This window comes from Orcinus orca, chromosome 19, assembly GCF_937001465.1.
Source record: "Orcinus orca chromosome 19, mOrcOrc1.1, whole genome shotgun sequence".
NCBI classification, from domain to species: domain Eukaryota; kingdom Metazoa; phylum Chordata; class Mammalia; order Artiodactyla; family Delphinidae; genus Orcinus; species Orcinus orca.
The window spans coordinates 39,811,590-39,835,218 of NC_064577.1; the positions used below are offsets into that span (position 1 = coordinate 39,811,590).

General features: G+C 49.7%; 2 protein-coding genes across 5 annotated transcripts; one reads left to right on the forward strand and one right to left on the reverse strand.

Moving 5' to 3' along the window:
• Nucleotides 1–1,953: 1,953 nt before the first annotated feature.
• Nucleotides 1,954–5,393, reverse strand: CFAP97D1 (CFAP97 domain containing 1). 3 transcript variants are annotated; one of them, XM_049701700.1, is made up of 6 exons: nucleotides 5,261–5,393; nucleotides 4,692–4,762; nucleotides 4,302–4,420; nucleotides 3,125–3,248; nucleotides 2,579–2,635; nucleotides 1,954–2,072 (listed from the first exon to the last, which is right to left on the reverse strand). In XM_049701700.1, exons 1-5 carry the CDS (start codon nucleotides 5,382–5,384, stop codon nucleotides 2,588–2,590), a joined length of 486 nt encoding a protein of 161 aa, XP_049557657.1. In that variant the 5' UTR covers nucleotides 5,385–5,393; the 3' UTR covers nucleotides 1,954–2,072; nucleotides 2,579–2,587. The 3 variants fall into 3 exon arrangements, with proteins under 3 accessions (XP_049557657.1, XP_049557656.1, XP_033272791.1); XM_049701699.1 differs by having other exon boundaries at nucleotides 3,121–3,248; XM_033416900.2 differs by lacking the exons at nucleotides 1,954–2,072; nucleotides 2,579–2,635 and having other exon boundaries at nucleotides 2,646–3,248.
• Nucleotides 5,369–19,956, forward strand: DUSP3 (dual specificity phosphatase 3). 2 transcript variants are annotated; one of them, XM_049701701.1, is made up of 5 exons: nucleotides 5,369–5,641; nucleotides 5,826–5,927; nucleotides 6,921–7,083; nucleotides 9,987–10,213; nucleotides 16,020–19,956. In XM_049701701.1, the coding sequence occupies exons 3-5, from the start codon at nucleotides 6,959–6,961 to the stop codon at nucleotides 16,223–16,225; spliced, it is 558 nt and encodes a 185-aa protein (XP_049557658.1). In that variant the 5' UTR covers nucleotides 5,369–5,641; nucleotides 5,826–5,927; nucleotides 6,921–6,958; the 3' UTR covers nucleotides 16,226–19,956. The 2 variants fall into 2 exon arrangements, with proteins under 2 accessions (XP_049557658.1, XP_004286064.1); XM_004286016.4 differs by lacking the exons at nucleotides 5,369–5,641; nucleotides 5,826–5,927 and having other exon boundaries at nucleotides 6,765–7,083.
• Nucleotides 19,957–23,629: the final 3,673 nt, after the last annotated feature.

Genomic DNA, 23,629 nt, shown 5'->3' on the forward strand with positions numbered 1-23,629 from the left:
GTCCCGGTCCGGGAAGATCCCACATGCCATGGAGCGGCTGGGCCCGTGAGCCATGGCCGCTGAGCCTGCGCGTCCAGAGCCTGTGCTCCGCAACGGGAGAGGCCACAACAGTGAGAGGCCCGCGTACTGCAAAAAAAAAAAAAAATGCAGGAAGGAGGAAGGGATGAAAGAGAGGGAGTAAAGGATGACTGCCAGACTTCTCACCTGGATGTCTAGAAGAATAGTTCCTCAAACCGAGATGAACTGGAACCAGTTTAAAAATGAATTTACATTTGGACATATTGATTTTTTCTTTAAACTTTTTATTTTGAGATAATTGTAGATTGACATGTGTGAAAGAAATAATACAGAGAGATCCTGTGTCCCCTTTACCCAGTTTCCCCAGGTGGTAGCACCTTACAAAACTATACACAGTATCACAGCCAGGATATTGATATGAGAGAGCCAGGATACAGAACAGTTTCACCATTGATAAACTGAATGTCATCAAAATTAAAATGCTTTACTCTGTGAAAGATGAAAAGATAAATTACAGAAAAAATATTTTGCAGATCACATATCCAGCAAAGGGCCCGGATCTAGAATATGTAAAAAACTCTCAAAATTCAATAAAAAAAAATCCAATTAGAAAATGGGCAAATGCACCAATATTTTACCAAAGAGGATATACAGATAGCAAGTAAGCATATGACAGATGTTCAATTTCATTAATTAGAGAAATGCAAGTTTCTCTACTGCGCACATGTTATAATGCCTAAAATTAAAAATGGTGGTAACATCAAATTGCTGCTGAGGATGTGGAAAAACTGGCTCACTCATCCATTGCTGGTGGGAATGTAAATGGTACAGCCACTCTGGAAATAGCTTTACAGTTTCTTTTAAAATGGACTTATCATACAACCCCACCAATACACTCTTGGGCATTTATCCAAGAGAAATCAAACTTACTTTCATGCAGAAACTTGTGCACAAAAGTTCACAGCAGCTTTATTCAAAACGGTCAAAAAACTAGAAACTACCCAAATGTCCTGCAGTAGGTGAATGGTACATTCATAAACTGTGGTACATTCCTACCATGGAATACTACTCAGCAATAAAAAGGAATGAATTATTGGTATACACAACCTGGATGAACCTCAAGGAAATTATATGGAGTGAAAAAAGCCAATCTGAAAAGAATGGATACATACTGCATGACCCCATTTATGTAACACTCATGAAACAGCATAATTACTGAGATGGAAGACAGATTAGTGATTGCCAGGGGTTAGGGCTGGAGGAAGAGGGAGGCTGTGGCCAAAAGGGGGAGTACAGTAGAGTATTTCCATAATGGTACAGTTAACTGTCTCGAATGTGGTTGTACTTATACAAAACTAGACATGCTAGTTACATAAAACTAGCTATACACCTACATATAAATGAGTGCATGTATAATTGTGAATTTATATATGCTCTATAGATTGTAGCAATGTCAGCTTCCTAGATTGATACTGTACTGTATTTACACAAGATGTTAACATTGGGGGAAGCTGGGTGAAGGGCGCAGGAGGCCCCACTGTACATTTATTTGCAACTTCCTGTAAATCTAATTATTTTAAAATAAAACATTTATTTATTTGTGATAAGAACATGTAAGATCTACTCTCTTTCAAAATAATTAGACCAATTACAGAAGACATGCAGCACTGTCTTGTCATGGGTTCATATGCTTTTGTTTTCCATTTTGACAGAGCTGAACTTGTGGCTGGATCATCACACCCCACCTATTCTTTCCCCCGGGGTGGTGGTGACGGTGTATGGTTTAAAAAGTTCTCTCTTTCTCTCTCATTAAAACTTTTCATAGCCCCCATAAAAATGCTTGTTGCATCTTTCCTTCTGCCTGCCCCATTCTGTCTCCATTTGGAGATGGGACTTAAAGCCTTTGGGTACTTTAAATGTAACTTACTCATTTTATGTTCCAAGCTTTATTGTAGCATCTTAAGACTGAGCATTCAGCCACTTAGCAGTGTCTTGAAATCCTAAGCAGCTAAGAAATCCTAGGGCCTTCTCTTGTCTTTTCCATGGTGAGTAACCTTGTATTCAGGGAGAGGACAGGGAGAGAAATGGAGAGCCATCAATTATACAGAACTGTTCTTTGGAAAGCTTGAGCGTCCATTTATCCTTCTCCCCAGGGGCAGCGGCAGAGCGGGGAAACTTAGTCACTACTAACAATATGAAATAATACAAACTGCCAACACAGTATTACTTTTGAACAGTGACAGAGATCTGTAATATAAGTTTAGCATAATATTAAAGCCACAAGACCTCCTGTTTACGTCTTATTGAAACAAATCACTTCCCCTTAGACTCACGTAAAGCCTCAAAGCTGATGACAAAAGGCAGTCATTTCCTACTTGTATGCAGAGAGGAAACAAAGACAGAGCTCTAGTCCCTGACTGGATGGTCAATTGATATTACAGAAGAGCAAAATCCACCCCTTAGTTGGGCCCCTCGTTCTCCATCTACACGGTTTTTAGGACTTTGGCATCGACTGTGATCACCGTGTTCTCTAATAAAGAGCAGCCATGTGAAGACATACCTATGCATCTCAGGAGAGAAGATATTTGGTTGTATTTCTGATATAGCGCCTTGAATTCTTGAAGGAAAAGAATCAGAAAGATTTATGTCAATGCCAGGGTGCTGATGCGAAAGCTGAAGTTCTAGATCCTACGGGTGGCTTAGAAAAGGCTTTCAGACCAAAGACAGGGAGTGGAAGTTTATAAAAGCACTGCGGATGGCTTTTTGTTTTCCTTCTTGAAGAGCCATTCCTAAAAGAAGCAAGTCAACCACATACTGAATTGTATACCCTCATCCCCTTTGCTTGTCCATTCAGCCTGAATGAATTAAGGGATGAGGGAAGATGCTACCAGATATTCTCTCAAGCTGACACATGATGGCTTTGCTACCAAGCTGCTGGATGGTTTGCTCCTGTTGTTAGCTTTGTAGGCTCTGGGTAGTTTTTCTTTCAACGATTGTTGCATTTCTCATGATTTCACCCTCAGCCGCTTAGGGGTCTCTCCTGAGATTGGCTCTACTCTGAACGCAAACTGTGTGCGTGCGTACGAATATCAGAGTACCCACGTGCCTGCCAGTCTAACTCCAACGACCTGCGGTCATAGTGGGGTTTGCGATCACCAAGCCTCTTCAGGATGCCCTGGTTTTCCATGGTGATTCTCACTAGCTCCCGGTTCCTTGTTTCTCTGTTTAAGCTGAAAAATACAAAATCCCAAGATGCGTGAAGAATAAAGTTCTCCTCCTGGATGGGAGTGGGGGAGATGAAGTCGTGATGTCATAAATCCAGGCTGCCAAAGTGCAGGGAACCAGCTGTCCCGCAGAGCCCTGAGGCCCTGTACACCTGTTGAACCAGACCACGCTCTGGGAAACGTGCAAAGCCTTTTCAGATTAAGATCAGTGGTTCTCAGCCCTGCTGCCTACTAGAAAATTCTACTTTATTGGTCTGGGATGGAGCTTGGGCATTGGCATTTTGCAAAAGCTTCCCAGGCATTATTATGTGAAACCAGGATTGAGAATCTCTGGTTTAGAGGATGAAGATCTTGCCTATAGATAAATCACAAATGGCTGATGACAAGTTTTGGTTCACCTCACTCCCCTCAGCTGTCAACTCGATTTCAGAATACAAGGATTAGGAAAGACTTCTTGACACTCCCCACACCCCTACACACACACACACACACACACACACACACACACACACACACACACACACACACACACACACACACACACACACACACACACACACACACACACACACACACACACACACACACACACACACACACACCACTCTTCTTTCCCTGCAGACACTCCTTTGGAGCCCTGATCACACTGCATAACTATTTACATAAATGTCCCCCTTACCTGACATTGGGTTCTTTGGAGTTAGGAAATACACTTCTCGTTTCACCTCTATAGTCCTGGTGCTTAGCACGTGGTAGTTCAGGAAATATTTGCGGAAACGATTTTAAGAGTGCTGTAGTCCCAGCCATGGTCACCATTTTACAAAAGTGCTTTCTTGTGTCAAACTCTAAATAGGACCCTGAAGAGTCTCTTAGAGGGAAAAAAAGCTCTTTAACGCTAGAGAAAGGTCCCTGTTCGGGGTGGTTTTCTTTCTCCTTAACTTGGTCTCTTTGGTTATCCCTCAAGATAACTTTCCTTGAGAATTCCTCTGGCACTAAAACCCAAAAAGGGTGAAGTCAATTTTGACTTTTGGAAAATGAAATGAAGAGAAAGAACACTACCTCTTAGAGAAATATTCGTTCCAGCAATCCACCTTGGCTGGGCCGCGGTGGGCGTTGGCAATCTTCTGACACAGTTGCTTGTTTTCATATTCGATTTTGTCGAATTTCTTTTGTTCACCCTGGTGAGAAACCCCACCCCATCGTGGTGACGTCATTGCTACATGGCACTCCATCCCACAATCGCTGAGCATCCCCCTCCTCTGGGATTGTGCGAAAGGGGCATATTGGGGGCCACAGTGGAGACTGGGAGAGAAGCTGAGGAATCCAGGGGTGGTGTGTATGGGGAGGAGAAGGGTGAACGAATCTTTGGTGAGGTGGGTATTTAGAAAGCTCTGGGAAACTGGCCCTCTTTAGGACATAGATAAAATCAATAATGGCAGGAACAAGTACCTGTAGTTTGCTCAGTTTTAAAATGTGATGTGTGTGCACCACTGGAAGCTTGGTATCAACAGTAGGCTTCACTAGAGAGGGGGGAAAGAGAGCAATGTTACATCACAGGTGTCCTCTTAGTAGCCTTAGAAAATCTGCTCACATTCTAGACAACGGCCCTGATTAAAACATTACAAGTTTGAATTCTGAACTAATCCAGGTCAGGAATTTTGGTTTAGTTGAGTTTCCCAAACTGACATCTTTTGGAGAGTTTTGAGCAGACACGAGAGAATGGTGAGGGCTGTGAAAAGTAAAATTTACAGACATAAATATCCTTAGAATCTAATGAAAGAAACCTCTCTCCCACCCTTTCCCAGTACGACTAGCCTGGCTACTGGATGCCGAAGCCCTATCCTCTGTCTACCTTACTTTGGCTTTAAAGAGTTTAAATGAGCATATCCATCAAATGAACTCCCTGGTGGAAGATAAATTTGCAAAGCCATGTACTGGTCTGGTTTACCGTCAATATCTCTAAGGTGGGCCCTTCCAGAACCCTAATCGCAGTGTCCCGTTCAAATTGCCCCACGTACCTATTTGTAGTCTATTCTGATGAAATACGTAGTGGCCAAAGTCCAGTTTCCTCCTGAATGATGTGCTCTGTCTATGATTAGAGACGATCACAGGGTAGGCTAGATAATCCGGGGAATTGTTCATCTTCTCTTCCTAGTCTCACTTCAGAAATGAGGCACCCAGGCTCCTCTGTGAGGTACTTAGCTGTCCCCATGACGGGTTGTCAGTTACCCAGTTATGACATCAGGGACAGGTCCCCCGGAAGAAGGAGGAGCCCCAGAGCATGCCTGGCCGTCCCTGGGCTTCTCTTTTGAGAGCTAACCCAGTCAAGATGAAGGCAGAGGCTCAGAAGCTTTCCCAGCTGTCTGGAATGCAGGTACCACCAACAGCAGCAGGAAAAGGTGTGGTGTCTGGGAGGGGTGGGAAGGCACGGGGTGGGATGGGGAGACATCCAGCCTTGGTTACACACCTTGGGCTCTAAGTTTAGTCTCCACTGCAATGGTTTCCCTGAAGGTGTGAGACTACAGCTGTTGGCAGAAGTAAAAGACTTTAACGATAATTTGATCTGATTTCTTCATTTTGCAGATGAGGAAACTGAAGTCCAGAGCAACAGCCAAACTTCTGTAGAACAAGTTAGCGGCAGAACTGGGCTCAGGATGTGGGTTTCCTGAATTCCCAGGACCACAGGTGCTTTTCGGAGAGGTGGTAGCTGCCATTTTCATGGCAGTGGAGGAGAACAGAGACGGTCTTTTGCTGGCAGCTGGACCTCAGTAAATGATGAGTTGCTGACATCGTGTGGCTCACAGTGGGCTGGCAGCTGCTCCAGGAAGGGCTGCAAAGGAGCGGGATTCATGTCCACACTAGCACAGGGTGTAGCACCTAGTGGGTGCGCTACGCGTTTGCTGATCACGAGAGGGAGAACGCCTATCCAGTGCTCACTATGTAGAGCTGGGCGCTTTCCTGGCACGTTGATCTTTCAAACCACCCTAGGAGTTAGGTGCTCTTATTACCCTCATTTTTTTCAGTAAACGGGCTCAGAGAGGTTAAGTCATTGCCCAAGGCCAGAATGCCATGCTTGCTTGCATAGAGCCCAAGCTTTAAGCACGATGCCAACTCTCACTGAAGGCTGGAAGAAATGTGCCCCCGAGTTGGGTTTCTCAAACTTTAAACCTTCGTAGGGATCCCCAGCAGGGCGTATAAAAGGCACATTTTCACTCAGCAGGTCTGAGCTGGGGCGGAGATTCTGCATTTCTGACCAGCTCCCGGGTGATGCCAACGTTGCTGGTCCGCAGCAGGCGGAGCTCACAAACGGAACCCGGGTGTCCCTGTAATCCTGAGAAAATTCAGCGACACTAGGGTGTACCCCGGTCAAGAGAAACTTTTATTGCGCCCTGCATTTAGTCCAGTGAAGTTACTGCACTTCCATGCCTTAACGGGGGGTGGGAAGAGGACCCCCCCAAAACTCCGGAGTAGCGGCATCTCAGCCCCCTAACTCAGGCCCAGAGGTCTGCCCCCGCGTCTGCCTGGCGCCTGGCGACGCGCATACTTCCCGGGAGCGGAGCGCGCCTGGCCGCCGGCGCTCCGCCGCTTCCCGTGCCCGGCGGGCCCGCCTCCGGGGCGGGACGGGGCGGGTCCCGGCTCCGGAGCGCCCGCCCAGCTGACCCGGCCGCTCTCCCTTAGCTTGCTGCTGCCCGGGCGTGCAGGGCCCGGCTGCCGCCATGTCGGGCCCGTTTGAGCTCTCGGTGCAGGATCTCAACGACCTGCTGTCGGACGGCAGCGGCTGCTACAGCCTCCCGAGCCAGCCCTGCAACGAGGTCACCCCCAGGATCTACGTGGGCAACGCGTGAGTCGCCGCTCCCGGGCCCCGAGACACCCCAAAGGCCCCTCCCCGGGGTGCCCCGCCCACCCGAGGGCTGGGGGTGGGGGCGTCGGCGGGCGCGGGTGGGGGGAGCCAGGGCGGGGTCGTTCCTCCGGAAGCCGAGGCGGGGGCTGGGCGGGGGCTGGGCGGGGGCTGGAGTCACCGCCCACCCTCGCGCTTAGGGCGGAGGGGCTGAACCCCGCCCCGCCCCGCCCCAGCTCTGTTCTTCCCTTCGCTGGGTGGCGGAGACCCGGGCGCAGCTCGGGCAGCCCGGCGTCAGGCCCGAAGCCACAACCCTCTAGGGGCTCGGCCTTGGGCCGTGTCGGGGCTACCAGGTTCACTTAACAGGTGGCCCTCTGTCCCCCGGCCGGTCTCCGGCCCGCTCGTCATGTGACAGCTGCCTGGTTCTGCAGTGAGGTCACCGCGGAATGTCTGCCTTAGCTGCCATGGCAACGGGATGACGTCACAATTCGGGCGTGGAACTTTCCCGGCCGGGCAGGCCCAGATGTGGGAATTGAAATATCGCAAACTAGGGGTCCAGAGACATGGGCCCGGGCTTCCTCGCTCCTCCCCCTGCCTTCCAGTTAGAGTTTGATTTATCTAGAATTCTAGAACGATCCGATGATAACGCCCCCCTAAGGACCTGAGCCATCACTTAGAAAAGGCTGCCGACCTTCTCACCACCAGGAAATGCATTTATTATTTATCACTGAGGAGTTCTTACCAAATTGATTTTCTCATAGTCAAACTACCAGTTAGAATTTCTCAGCAGCAGGAGAAAACCAGTGTTAACCATTCAGAGAGTTGCTGAAATACCAGCCAAAAGCAAAAAAAAAATAGATTCCCATGCCTGTACAGCCTTGGGAGGGTGTAGGTTGGATTTTCTGAGACCCAGTTACCAAGGCCCTAAGCTCCGTGGGTCCAGGGACTGCATGTCTAATCCGGTTCTCTCCTTTTACACAGGAAGAAATGATGGCCCAGAACACTGTAGGGATCGTGAAGATAGGGTCAATGTCTTGTTCATGTCTGTATCCCAGGTCCTGGCATAGGACTGCCACAGAAACGGGGGCCATCACGGAGCTAGGGGGTCTGGAAGGCAGGCTGGGCCTCGTGGGGGCTTGTCTCATCCATCCATCACTCATTCACCACTGGGAGCATCACTGTGTGACAGATGTTGAACAAGTATTCACAGTATTGATGACAATGATAATGGTAAAGTTGTTGAATGTTGACTTAGAGAAGGAAGATGAATGGTAGTGACTCTTCAAAGTTAGTTATTTTAGTGCCTTTTTAATGAGCCACTGCTTTACAATTGTGTGCAGTGTCGTGATAGCTAAAACAGGGTCCTAGAATCTCAGCCAAAGGCCTCGGTAATTGCCAAGTTCTGAGGATAAGCCCCTCTCCAGCCACCCAAGCAGCAAGCGGCCTTGGCCTTCTCGGAAACCTGCTCTCTTGGGCGGCTTGGCACATTGGGCTGTCACCACTTCCCAAGTGAAAACTAAGGTTGTGAACAAGTAACTCTGCCCTTGACAGAGCCAGGGGTGTGGGGGGCGCTCAGCAGGGAGGATGGACTGAGTACCGAGCCCCCCCTCCCCCGCGCAGTTGGGAGCGCCTTAAGAAAATCAGGGCTCCTGATCAGGGCTCACAGGGCAGAGAGGAGCCTGGATGAGCCACATTTTCTGCCTCTTGAGATTTGCAGTTGATATGGGCATGAGAGGCAGGGTGAGGAGGAAGACAGCAGGGCTGGCGTGAGGAGAAAGGAGGCCTTCTCCCAGCCCTGCTGCGCAGCAGCCCATGTGAGCATATGCACATCCTTCCGCTGTCATGTTGGGCCAGAGCTTTAAGCTCTGTCCTTCCTCCCCGGGCTGCTGTGACAGGCAAACAAGATCACGCAGGAGAAGGCGTTCTGTAAAGTATAAACTGCTGTTTGAATTGGGACGTTGTTGTGAGATGAAATAAAGGAGCCCTTTGACTATTCAGATCGAATGTTTTGTAACCCCCAGAGTTCTGTTGAGGCCACTTGCTCCCCAAGTGCTTACTCACCCAAGAGAGCTTCAGAGACGTGGCTAGTGGAGTATGGCAGAAAGGATCCCTCTGGGGGATGGGAGGGGGCTGCTGCACTTTAGAATCCAAGGAAGAAGGCTGCCTGGGATGTGCTGAGTTCATTCTTCACTGATTCACCACACATTCAGCACCTACTGTGTGCCAGGTTCCGTAGCACGTGCTGGGCATACAGACATGAAGTAAGCATGGTTCCTCCCTCAAGGAGCTCACAGCCTGGACAGCTAAACAAATAAGCACAATCAAGCATTAGGATAGTGGCAGTGACCACGGCGTCAGGTTCTGTCTATAGAACAGCTCATTTGACACTCAAAACAACTCCAGGGGTAGGTACTGTTATCACCCCCATTTTACAGATGGGGAAACTGAGGCACAGAAAGGTTTAGTGGCTTGTTCAAGGTTGTCTGGCTGGTAAGTGGCAGGGCTGGAATCAGACCCGGGCAGTCTGGCTCCAGAGCCCACTTTAGCCCCGTGGCGATACCACCACCACCGTATAGGGAGCACAATGCTGAATGGAGGGGAGATCAGGAAGTACTGCCAAGGGTGGTGAGAAATGAGAGGGTACGTTTCCATGAAGATGGCGGAGAAGGGCATTCCAGGTAGAGGGAACAGCCTGGGCATGAAAGTGCCCAGGCTATTTGGGGCAGGTAATTAGATCTGGCTGGAGTGAGGGCAGAGGGTCATAAGCTGGGGCTGGAGAAGTAGTCAGGGGCCAGAGCATGGAGGGTCCTTGCTGGGCCAAGAGGCTTGGGATCTTCTCCATCTTTCTCCCCCGAGGGCTGCCAGGTGGTCAGTTGATCACCCCCCTGCTGCTGTCTCCTGTCCAGGTCTGTGGCTCAAGACATCCCCAAGCTGCAGAAACTGGGCATCACCCATGTCCTGAATGCGGCCGAGGGCAGGTCCTTCATGCACGTCAATACCAGTGCCAACTTCTACAAGGACTCTGGCATCACCTACCTGGGCATCAAGGCCAACGACACACAGGAGTTCAACCTCAGCGCCTACTTTGAAAGGGCGGCAGACTTCATCGACCAGGCCCTGGCTCAGAAGAACGGTAAGGGACCTGCCACCCAGGAAACTATGGGAGGCACCTTTGACAGGACTTTCTCTAGAAAACAGGCCCACGACAGGCCCCTCCTTGGAAAACCTGTTGTTTCCTGTGTCTTGTGCTGAATGACTGAGAGCTTTGGGTCTCTCTCTGCTCAGCTGGCTGCCCGTCAAGTGGCTTCACATGACACGAGATGTACGAACCCATCACACAGTGGCAGCCCCCGGGCTCCTTGTGTTGGATCTGACTTCGGCTGAGAGTCAGTTGCCAGCCCCTCCCCCCATTCAGATAGCTGCAATAATGAAGATCTGTTCTTTTCCGTGATAAGAAATCCTGAGGCGAAGGGGCTCCAGGGCTTGCTGATTCAGCAGCTCTGTGGTGGCTTCAGGACTCTTCTGCCACCCTTAGTGGTGGGGACTCCCCTGATGGTCCCAAGATGGCTGCGGCCGATCTGGTTACCACCTCCCGGCAGGACCAAGTGCAGCAAAAATGAGGCAGCCCTCTCTTCCTCATGTTTCTCTCTTCCCTTAAGAGCAAGTGAAACATTCCCTGGAAACCCCCCCGTGGAGCCCCCCCTCACATCTCACTGGCTACAGTTGGGTCACATGAATACCTGGCAAGGGGAGGGGGGCCAGTCGTGATCGGCTTGGGCCCAAAGTCAGCAAACTTTGGCCCAGTTTTTAAATGCTTCCTGCAACTCCCAAATATAAGGTAAGACCGAAGCAGAACTGCTGAGGTGCTGGCAGTGGGGCGAGGCGTGCCAGAGAGAAATCCTAGAAGGCCAGAGGGTGGACAGCCGCTGAGCAGGCTGGGCCGCTTGCCCTTTCTGCTTTTAGCTTGTTTCTCTCAGCAACTGCCTTTACCTTCCTGCCGCTTCCTCCAGCCTCTTCCTTCCTCCCCACCCCAAACCTTCCCGGGCGGAGTGACCCCCACTGAGGCGTCATCAGCCCTGTTCTCCTGATTCTAGCCTGTCTCTGCTACCCTGATGCTTCTTGTCCCAGCAGCCTCCCCACTGGAATGATTTCCAGGGAACAGAGTTTACTAGCCGCTGGTTAGCGCACGTTTGGGGCCCAGAAGGGAAGATTTATTGCCTGGGGAATCTGCAGACTTTATCATCAGGCCCTTCGTGGTCCTCCACTGCCTTGTACACCTTACCCACCTCCTCTGCAGCTGTTCTGAGCTCCTGTATAGACGAGAACGAGGGGCCCAGTTAAGGGGATGGATTTCGCTCTTCCTGTGTGTTGACTGGTCATCTATCCAGGGAACTTAGAGCCCTCTGATGGTTTCCTCTTTCCAGACAACTAGGAACATACCCTGACTTTGTGTGACCTCCTGCCTTAGCCCGCGTGGGTTGGGTCATTAGTCTGGAAGGCTCTCTCTGCCTCTCCCTGCCCTGTCCTCTGGCAGACTCCACCTCGTGCTTGAGTACTGGGCATAGTGTCCTCTCTTCCATGAAGCCTGCCCTCAGGCTGGGTCTGCTGTGTCCCTTGTCTGGTCTCCCTAGCACCTGACGTAGATCAGGCACATAGCAGGTACACTGGATTACTGAACCAGTGACAAAAAGGAATTCCAGGGGTTCTAATGCCCAGTGTAAATGCTTCCAGGATTGACTGGCCAAGTGAGTCAACAGAAATGCGCTGGCCTCCAGCACTGTGCCGGGCTCAGGGGAGCTGGGGTCCTATCACTTTGGAGAGGGGAGAGGAGGGGAGTGGCCAGGGGCACTCAGAGAAGGAAGCAGTCACTTCCATCTGGGAAGATCAAGGGAGGCTTTGTGGAGGAGGTGGCATCTGGGCGGGGCCTGGAAGGATGGGCTTTGAACCCTCCCCTTCCACACTGGCTCTATGAGCCCTGGGCATGCTGAGTCTGTTCCTGGTTCCAGGTGGTGAGGCAGCTGCTCTGCAGAGGGTCCCGTTGCCAGGACGGGGGCAGGGAAAGCCCCACTCTGAATACTTTGGGTCCACTGGCCAGAGAGTGAATGGGCAGGAAAGTGGAGGACTCCCCATTCCTGCTCATCAGCATTGGGAAAATAGGGTTGTGTTTTGGGGATAGGTTAACGGGAACGGAAGACACTCTGTTTGATTCTGGGCCAGCAGATTTCCTTCAGAATAATGCCCGTGTAGAGGTGTTGGTGGGTATTCATTCACTCAGCTGGTCAGCAAATATTTATTGAGCACCTACTGTATGCTGGAGATTGTAAGGCATCTAAAATCAGTACCCCACAGTCCTTACCCTTAAGGAACTCACACTCTGGCAGAGGAGGGTCGGTCTTTGTGTGGCCGACGCTCACACAGAGCCAGGCTGCTGTAGAAGAGGATGTACCAGGTGCCAGCAGAGGACTCGTCGTGTTGGCTAATATTTATTTATTGAATGTTCCCATCTGCCAGGCACTAGCCTAAGTCTTTCTTTTTTGAATTAATTTATTTGGCTGCGTTGGGTCTTCCTTGCTGCGCACGGGCTTTCTCTAGTTGTGGCGGGGGGGGGCTACTCTTCATTGCAGTGCGCAAGCTTCTCATTGCGGTGGCTTCTCGTTGTGGAGCATGGGCTCTAGGTGCGCAGGCTTCAGTAGCTGTGGCACGCGGGCTCAGTAGTTGTGGCTCGTGGGCTCTAGAGCGCAGACTCAGTAGTTGTGGTGCACGGGCTTAGTTGCTCCGCGGCATGTGGGATCTTCCCGGACCAGGGATCGAACCCGTGTCCCCTGCATTGGCAGGAGGATTCTTAACCACTGCGCCACCAGGTAAGTCCCTAGCCTAAGGGTTTTATGTCACTTCCTTTAATCTTCCAACCACCTTGTGCCATGAGCACTATTAGAACAGACAAGGAAACTGAGGCACAGTGGGCTTAGGTGGGTCACAGAGTAATAACCAGTGTATTGGCCAGGGTTCTCCAGAAAAACAGAACCAGTAGAATATAGCTATTATTTATTTCAGAGAATTGGCTCACGTAATCATAGGGGCTGGCAAATCTGAAATCTGTCAGGCAGACCTGCAGCTGGAAACGCGGGCAGGACTTCTGGAGGTAGAATTCCTTCTCCAGGAAGCCTCAGTTTTTTGCTCTTAAGCTCTTTCACTGATTGAATGAGGCCCACCCACCTTATCAAGGGTGATGTCCTTTATTTAAAGTCAAGTCATGGGAGATATTCATTACATCTACAAAATCTCTTCGAGACTAGTGTTTCACCAAGCAACTGGGCATCATAGACAAGCCAAGTTGACAAGTTTAACCATCACAACCAGCAAGTTAAAATTTAAACCCAGATTCACATGACTTCAAAGATTTGGGTTCTAAGTCCCGATGCTGACAAAGAAATACTTGAGCTGGGGTCTTAAGGTATGAACAGGAGGTTGCCGAGTAGCCAAGAGGGAGAGGATGTGCCAGGTAGATGGAAAAACATGTGCAAAGGCTGAGGAAAAGCCTGGAAAGGTGTCGGGGCCGTGGGCGGTTGGCCTGGTAAGTCACACCTTGGGGACTAGACTACCCGGCTAATGGTGGCAGGTCACATTTATATTTTAGAAAGCTCCCTCCAGCTGGAGTGTGGGTTGGTGGTGGTGAAGATAGAGCGAGAACTCAGTTTGGAGGTGAGGGGGCAGAGGTGGGAGGTGACAGGGACCTGAACTGAGCACTCTGTGTGAGGAGGGGGTGGGGATAAGAGAAGCCGAGGCTTGTAGCTCAGGCTACAAGAACCTTGTTGACAAGGTTCTGACCTCTCCTGACTATCCCTTCCTTCCTTCACCCAACGCTGGGGAGGCAGCAGGGAGCAAAACAGATGGACATCCCTGCCCTCGTGGAGCTTATGTTTTGGGGGAAGATGACAGCAAACAAGTGAAAAAGATATGTGGCCCGTCAGGGGGTGGGGGGACCAAAGCAGGGAGAAGGGGATGAAGGAGTATGGGTAGCGGGCTTGTGTTGCCAGACGGCTGGAGGGAGGGAGGAGAGGGAGGAAGGGATTACGTCAGTGGCGGGGGGAGGGGCAGATTTAGTAGAGCCTCGTGGGACATTTGGGGGACCACGAGAGGGTGTTTTTGTTTGTGTGGTTTTTGTTTGTTTGTTTGTTTTTGCGGTACGCAGGCCTCTCCCGTTGCGGAGCACAGGCTCTGGACACGCAGGCTCAGCGGCCATGGCTCACGGGCCCAGCCGCTCCACAGCATGTGGGATCTTCCCAGACCGGGGCACGAACCCGCGTCCCCTGCATCGCAGGCGGACTCTCAACCACTGCACCACCAGGGAAGCCCTGTTTGTGTGTTTGTTTTGATTTCTTGTGTTTTTATTTGACACGCACGTACCTTTTATTTTTTAAATGGCTTTATTGCGGCATAACTGACGTTCAGTAAACTACACACAGTTGAGTTTGGTAAGTTTTGACACATGTATGCATCTGTGAAACCGTGACCACAACCAAGATCATGAGCTTCTCCGTCACCCCACAGATTTCCCGCATGTCCCTTTGTGACCTCTCCCTTCCACCCCTCTCTTCCCTCTGTTTCTAAGCAACCACCGATCTGCTTTCTATCACTAGACGTTAGTGTACATCTTGTAGACTTTCATATCAATGAAGTTGCACGGTATGTCCGCATTTTTGGTCTGGCCTCTTTCACTCAGCATCATTACTTTCAGTTTCTTCCGCGCTGTTGCACGTATCAGGAATGCCCTTTTAACGCTGAGTGGCCTTCTGTTGGATGGACATACCACAGTTTGTTTATCCATTTACCTGTTGATGGACATTTGGGTGGTTGTCATCTTTTGCTTTTGCTTGAAATAGAAGATTCACATAGAGAAGTACCCATATCACAGTGTATCAGTGCGCCGCACACACCCATGTACCAGCCCCCAGGTCAAGAAACAAAGCATGACCAGCACCCCAGAAACCCCCCGACGTATTCCCTCCCAGTGTCACATCTCCCGCCTCGCATACCAGTATCCAGACTTCTAACAGCGTAGTTCAGTGTTGCTGGCTCTTTGTTGTTGTTGTTAAAGTTTTGTTTTTGTTCTTGGCCACACTTTGCGGCACGCGGGATCTTAGTTCCCCTGCAGTGGCAGCGTGGAGTCCTAACCACTGGACCACCAGGGGAGTCCCCTGGCTCTTCTACCCTATGGGATCGTACACATCCTGTTTGTGTGTTTCTTCCATGCTGTATCTGGGAAGCTGGAGATTGCTCATCCTTAGTATTTATATTAGTATTTAACTCTGCCGTTGACAGGCCTTTGGGAGTTTCCAGCTTGGGGCTACCGTGAACAGTGCTGCCTGCGTCTTTTAGCAGACGTGTGCGTGCACCCCTGCCGGCCATGGGTCTGGGATGGAACTGCCAGGCCCCGGGGAACGCATGTGTTCAGCTTGAGTAGATCCTGCCACACGGCTTTCCGAAGCTGTGCGCCGGTTTACACCCCGTCCCCGAGCCACAGATCAAAGTCCCAGCTGCTCCACATTCTCACTAATGCTGTGTGTTTTGTATTTATCTTTTTCATCTTAGCCATTCTGGTGGGCACACAATGGCCTCGCATTATAATTTTCATTTATATTTCCTGGAAGGGTTTTTTTTTTTTTTTTTTCTTCGCGGCACGCGGGCCTCTCACTGTTGTGGCCTCTCCCATTGCGGAGCACAGGCTCCGGACGCGCAGGCTCAGCGGCCATGGCTCACGGGCCCAGCCACTCCGCAGCACGTGGGATCTTCCCGGACTGGGGCACGAACCCGTGTCCCCTGCATCGGCAGGCGGACTCTCAACCACTGCGCCACCAGGGAAGCCCCCTGGAAGGGTTTTGACTGGAGTCGAGGTGTGACGGGACGGCCCCAGCTCACTGTGTCCCTATCTTTCACAGGCCGAGTGCTCGTCCACTGCCGTGAGGGTTACAGCCGCTCCCCGACTCTCGTCATCGCGTATCTCATGATGCGTCAGAAGATGGATGTCAAGTCTGCCCTGAGCATCGTCAGGCAGAACCGTGAGATCGGCCCCAATGATGGTTTCCTGGCCCAGCTCTGCCAGCTCAATGATAGACTAGTCAAGGAGGGGAAATTGAAACTCTAGGGCGCCCTCACTGCCTCTTCTCTAGAGGTCGGATGGAGGGAGGCGCCCTGGTTGTGGTGTCCCAAGCTGCCATGTTTAGGAAACACAGTGTACCCTGCTCCCAGCATCACCAGGCACTTGCCCACAAGTCTGTCCCAACACAGCCCTGGGCCACTTTCCCCCTGGGGAGCATATGAAGAAGCTTGCTGAGGAGGGCATTCCTGCTCCCTGGTGCCTCCAATTTATGATGTCCTCACCCTGAGGAGGGGGCGCAGAGGGGGCGCAGGCCTGTGACGGGCGTGCTTCTCCTGGATGGCCCAGGGCAAGGGGTGTGTGGAGGTGTAAGGCCTGAGATGCTCACAGGGACCCCTCCCCGCCTCCCCACCCTTCACCCCGGGCCCTCTCCTGAGTGGGGACCCCAGCCCTGTAAAGGAACTATGCAAACGCGGGCCCCTCTCCCCCCACCGTGTCTGTCTCCCCTGTCCCCTCACAGCTGTCCACACCCTGCTCGTAGGCAGAGGCACATCGTGAGGTCTGAAGTTGGCTCAGGGTCAGTTGTCCGTGGGTGGAAATTCCCATGAAGAGACTGCATTTTAATGATTTCCTTAGGATTAAAGATACCGAAACAAAGAAGCCTTTGAGTGGGCAAATACATGTCCCTGGAGGGCTCTCCTAAATTAATTGTTTAAAAAATGTGACTTCTTGGAAGACTTGAGTTCAGAATCCACCTCTTCGGGGTACCCGGCTCTCAGAGGTCACTTGGTCGGTTAGAAGAGCGATGCCTTGGGCAGGGTTTTATTTTTCTTTTTTAGAAAACAGGGTGTTGAAGTCCAGCCTATTTAAAAACCCCACCATTTGGAGAATTACAAGGGTTTTGTCCTGAATTATAGTGTTGGCGAGCCCAAGCCACTCGTGCTCACTGCTTTTTGTCTCGGTTACTATTCCAAGAACAGGAGGAGGAAGTTGGCCAATTATAGCACGTGCGTGCACGTGCGCGCGTGTGCGTATCTGTGTGTGTGTGCGTGTGTGTGTGTGTGAGAGAGAGAGAGAGAGAGAGCAACACAGCCAGTGGCTGGACAAGCAAGGGGTTGAACGGGCCCAGGCTCACATCCTGCCCACTCACAGGTAGTTCTTCCAGCTCTCTGCTGCCAGAAAAGGTCCAGGAGCCTTGGCAGCAAAAAATGACTCAACCAGGCAGAAAGGAAACATGGCGGAACGTCCAAATGCAGCCTTTACTGGTGGTAGAGGAAACAAAAAGAAACAGCCTCTGTAAGGACTTTTTTAGGATGACGTCGGAACGCACAAGCACTCACACACGTGTGCGTGTGCGCACATTTGTCAGAATATAGGAGTTTTGTTCTGAACACAGTCTTCTTAGCACTTGACATGATTGCCATCAGGGCAACCGATGCAGTGCTGTCATCTTCAGGTTCCCTAACGGCAGAGAGGTGGTCCTCAGCTCTGCCCCCAGTGCTTAGCACATAGATGTCTGATAAAAGTTTGTGGAATTAAACTTTTTTTTTTTTGCGGTACGTGGGCCTCTCACTGCTGTGGCCTCTCCCGTTGCGGAGCACAGGCTCCGACATGAAGGCTCAGCGGCCATGGCTCACGGGCCCAGCTGCTCCACGGCACGTGGGATCCTCCCGGACTGGGGCACGAACCCGTGTCCCCTGCATCAGCAGGCGGACTCCCAACCACTGCGCTACCAGGGAAGACCTAAACTTTTTTTTTTTTTTGAGCACCAAATATATGCAGGGTGTTGTTCTGGGGGGTGTATCAAGCTCCCAGAAGCCTGACTTGGTGGTAGGATCACTTGCAAGGATCTGCAAAGGAGTCTTACCTGAAAGGAAATATCAGGGACTTTTGTTGAATATTTAAAATTCAGTTTTAAGTTTCAATTCAGGCAGCGTCGTTACTGTATGGAGGTGGGGAATGTGCCTTTTCCAGAGTTGACCAGAAGCTTCCAGCTAGGTTGAGGAGAAGCAGGCGTGCCTTGGGCCTCACACCCAGGTGTCATGGTCTCTGTCTTGGCAGAAGCAGCACCTCCGCAGCCTGGATGTCCCCTTTGCTTTGTGACCTCAGCAGCCCCGAACAAACTAGAATCTGTCTTCTTTTTCAGCTACGAGGCTGCCCCAATAGACCTAAGTGACACGGCCACCCTCTCCACCACGTCCCTCGCAGTGCCCAGATAACTCTCGCACTTAATCTATCTTCATCCTCACAATAACCTATTAACTTGGTAGGACTTATTCATGTATTGTTACCTTTCAGGAAAGGAACTGGGGTTCAGAGTGGGTAGGGGTGTAGTGCTCAGGGCTGCCCAGCTCTAAGGCAGAGCTGAGGCGAGATTTCAGGTTGGCTGCTCTCTGAAGCTGAATTCTTTCTCCCATACCACACTCCTCCTCAAGAAATGAGCCCCTGGGCATGTCCGTGACCCAGCTCGTGTGCACAAGAGCCAGTTAGCTTTGTGGCCAGAGGACAGCTGTTCAAGCTGTGGTGTTGGGGGCGGCGGGACTCTGCTCCAGGACAAGGAAGTAAAAAGCGTGGGTCCCCAGCCGGGTTAGAATGTGTGGCTCTTCTTCTAGGAAACATGTAGCATCCCTAAGTCAGAGCTTTCTGCTCCACTTCCGGAAGAGGCCCAGGAGCTGGGGCGGGGGTCCCCCTCCCACACCCAGGCAGTGGTCCCTGCACAGGACAGCCACAGCTGCTTAGGCCGGCTGACAGGATCTCTTGAAGGACTCTTTGTTAGGGGTATGTTGGAGAAAAGGCCATGGGGAGAATTAATGCCTTCACTTTGGGGCTACTTTTTTGCTGATAACTTGGGTTTTCTTGATAGTTTTTAGTCCCAGAAACGCCGTATTTACTTCACAAGATATAGCTCCTCAAAATCAAATTCTATTGTTTGAGCCAACACATGCCCAGCTGTGAGTGGAAAGCTGTTTCTGGATAGCTTTCTACCCCTGGGAAGTGATGGGATAGGAACTCAGGACGCCTCTACCCCCTCCTCTGACCTGATCTCTTTCTTTGACTAGCAAACCCCCATCTAGGCCAGATGAGAGCACCAAACAGTTTTCTTCTAGATTCTAAAGCAGTACACCTTCCGCAGGCTGGTCTGTTTCCCTGCCACTCTGAGTGAGCTGGAGAGCAGAAATCACCATCTGTCAAGCAAGGGGACTCAACTTGAAGACCTCTAAGGTCCCTTTTGGCTCTGACACCGTGGGGTTCTTTAAGAATCCGCATTGATATTGACCGCCATCTGGAAATTATAGGGTGTGTAACAATATGATGACCAGCAGGTGGCGTTGTGTTCCACCTGGGGTGATGGATGCTTGGAAAAGGAATGTTGGTGCCTTTTGTGTCACAAGTTAATGATAAGATGCTAATGTTTTAATCGAAATAAGCACTGATCTTAAAATGTGAACATATTAGCTTTTCTCGCAGGAAGTTTTCTGTCATAAAACCTGCACAAAAATCACTGAAGAGCCAACAACGATGGTCCTTCCAAGTCAAGATTTTATCCTGATTGGAAAGAGAGGGCATCTCCGGTTGGGAGAGCAGATTGTTTGGAAGCTTTACTTACCTCCTGTCAGCTTTTAGGGTAATTTGATTGTGAAAGTGTGAATTTTCTGGACAGAAAAGGGGAAGGTATTAAATTGGTTTTAAAAAAAGTAAGTTTAATGTCTGTTCTATCACAAATCAGTGTTAAAACACTAAAACTGTAACCAAAATAAATGTCTTACATTACAAAGAAATGGTCTTTTTGTCCTTCTTATCATAGTTGATTTTCTTTTATACTTTTATGCTTAGCTTTTGTTTGCTTTTTCTAACGTTTTAAAGTAATCATCTAAAAATTAGCCCTCCTGATTAGTTACAGGTTCCATGATGATTACATTCATTCAGTAAATATTTATTGAACATCTCTCCAGTACCAGAAATTTCCTGTGTTAGGAATAATCCTTAAAAATAATTTAATTTTAAAAAATTTCAGCTTTATTGTGGTGTAATTGACTGGAATATTCTTTTTTTTTAAATTAATTAGTTTATTTATTTTGGGCTGTGTTGGGTCTTCGTTGCTGCGCGCTGGCTTTCTCTAGTTGCGATGAGCGGGGGCTACTCTTCGTTGCAATGCGAGGGCTTCTCACTGCAGTGGTTTCTCTTGTTGTGGAGCACAGGCTCTAAGCAAGCGGGCTTCAGTAGTTATGGCATATGGACTCAGTAGTTGTGGCACATGGACTCAGTAGTTGTGGTGCACGGGCTTAGTTGCACCACGGCATGTGGGATCTTCCCGGACCAGGGCTCGAACCCATGTCCCCTGCATTGGCAGGCAGATTCTTAACCATTGCGCTACCAGGGAAGTCCTGACTGGAATATTCTTTTTTTTTTTTTTTGGAATATTCTTGATTAGAGTAGTCCACTGCAAATGAGGGAGGTAAGATTTATGTTCTGAAAGCAGGGGACAGGGGTGACAGTCTCAAGGTGGCCTCACATGAAGATGACTGGGTGGCATTTTAGGATTTGAGTCATCCTGCAAGCAGGCAGTCCCCAACATCCCCTCCCTCCAGATGTCTTATAAATTCCTCCCGTAGCAGTAAGCTCCTTTATGATAAGCATTGCCTTTTTTCCCCCTGAATAAAAAACTTAGGGAAAATTGGGTGCCTTTTCTCCAGACAGAAAGAGCCTGGGCAGAAAAAGAGCCTCTCTGGTCTCCAGCTCCCCATCTGCAGCAGGAGGCAATTAGACTAGCTCAGCATTTGTCAAGCTTCTTTGGCAACATAATCTTTACATTTTCACACAAAATCTTAAGGCAGGGCACTGATATATAAAACTGGTAACATGTTTTTTTAAGTGTAAGTTACACTTAAAAAACATTTTAATTAAAAAGGCAATACTGTATATATACACAGTAATAAATTCAAACAATACAAAAGGCTTAGAACAAAAAGTGAGTCTCCTACCCCAAACCTTCAATGCCTCTACCCCGGAGGAAGCCACTACTAAGTATGTCCCTCTAGAAAAGTGCTGTTCATGTGTAAGTGCACACATATGGATACTCGTGTGTATGTAGAGATATAGCCTTTTCCCCGTAAGTGGAGAATGTTTGGCACTTCGCTAGGTTGTACCCTCTTGTTTCTTATAGTCCCATTCATTTTGCCAGCTGCCTAGCATCCATTGTGTATGGACATACTGTGATTTCTGTATACTTTTATTTTAAAGGTGCAGTCTGCTTTAATGAGCATCAAATATACAATGAGACTCATGAATGATAATCACAGTATTTGATCTGCTTTGCATGCAGTTAATTTCTGTCATCTGCTGGGGTGGTACAGTGTCAAGCACATCCTGATACTCAGAGCTAACTAAGGAGGGATGTCCTGTGCTCCCTTGTGTAATTTCATGGGCGTGGATATGCCCAAGCCTAATTTTTAAAACGACAGTCTCTGAGCTATGGCCTTCTGTATTGATGACCCATGTATAATAAGTTCAAATGCACGGAAATACCATTTCTGAAGTCTACACCAAAATGAGTTAATTTGGAGGCAACAACATGAGTGGGTCATCTCCAGTTCATTCAAAGCAGATGCATAGGGCTTCCCTGGTGGCGCAGTGGTTGAGAGTCCGCCTGCCGAGGCAGGGGACACGGGTTCGTGTCCCGGTCCGGGAAGATCCCACATGCCGCGGAGCGGCTGGGCCCGTGAGCCATGGCCACTGTGCCTGTGCGTTCGGAGCCTGTGCTCCGCAATGGGAGAGGCCACAACAGTGAGAGGCCCACGTACCGCAAAAAAAAAAAAAAAAGCAGAGGCATACCACATTTAGGTAATGTAGTATGCATCTGCCTCTGAACATAGAGGATGACAGTCTTCTTTGTCAACTTAAGCCCCTCTGAGCTCTTCTTCAACTGGGCCTCGACTTTTGGACTTCCATGTTCATCTCTGTATTGTCTAATTTTAGCAAGAATCCTGCCAAGTCAGTTTAAGCAGAATCCCCCTCCCTCCATATCTGATCACCCTCAATACCTAATCGGGTTCCTCACCCGCCACCATCCCCCAGGTGATGTCTGACCACCCTGGCCTGCCTTTAGCAAGAATCCTGTTAGGTCCATTTCACCAGAATCCTCCTCACCCCTGATGTTTCCTCAGTAATTTTCCATCTGCTGAGCCCAATCTCTCTCCCCGCAACTACACGACCCCATTGCAGTGGTCCCTATCCCTGCCATGATGGTGCCCCCTTGAATAAAGTCTTCTTTGCCATTTTAAACAAGGATTTGCAGACAGGGTCCCTCCTGCAGGCAGAGGGTGGTAGTTTGGACAGCAGTTGGCGAGATTCTGGGGATGGGTCAGGGCCTCCCAACTTAAAGGGCCTGGTCTGCCAGGCAGAAGGAAGCAGAGGTTTATCATGTTGGGGCTGGGGGAGCCATTAGCCCATTGTAAGCAGGAGGTTGAGTGACACAAGCTCTTTGGGGCTGTTCCTCAGAAGCTGCTGAACCAACAGGTAGATTTCCACCTGTGCTGAGACCCTGCCCTCTACAGAGAACAAGTTCTCAACTGGGAATAAAGACAGGGTGATTTGGACTTCCCTCAGGGTAGGCAACTGCCTATAAACAGAGATTGCCCTCCAAATCCAGATCCTCCATTTTTACCACTCATCTGTGGCAGCAAAATCTGTTTAAAAATGCAGCTAATAAGAGTCCTCAGTTTCCATGAATTAGAGACCGGGAGCTTGGGAACCAAGTAGAGAGTGAAACTAACTTACCTTTGAGGTCCCTTTCAGATCAAACATTCTACAATCCCGAGGAGTCAGACGAGCATAACTTACTTTCCAAATTTGGCCTGTTCTTCAGAGTCTGGTCCAAATGCCACATCTTCCCAGAACCACCCCAGGGGGAAGAGACTCTTCTCTTCTCTAAAGGCCCATAACACTTTATCCTGTTTAAAGATTGTATCTGAAGATTTCCTAGTGGCACCAATCACTTTCTACCTGGCATTAGAGTTATTTGGGTGAAGAATTTATTCCTTCCCTGGTACCAGCGCTCCTTGGTGGAGAGCATGTATGAGTTCATCGTGCCTGATAGGAGGCCTTGCTTCATTATGTTTGACAGGTGGACTTATAAACAGGCAGCTTGGTAGAAACAAAACCCAGTAAATCATCACATAGAAAAACAGCCTTGCTAGAAATTTAGGTGCAACTACTAAAGTATTAAATTCAATATGGCGGGGGGACTTCCATGGTGGCACAGTGGTTAAGAATCCGCCTGCCAATGCAGGGGACACAGGTTCGGGCCCTGGTCCAGGAAGATCCCACATGCCCCTGAGCAACTAAGCCTGTGCACCACAACTACTGAGCCTGCGCTCTAGAGCCTCTGAGCCACAACTACTGAGCCCACGTGCCACAACTACTGAAGCCCACATGCCTAGAGCCCATGCTCCA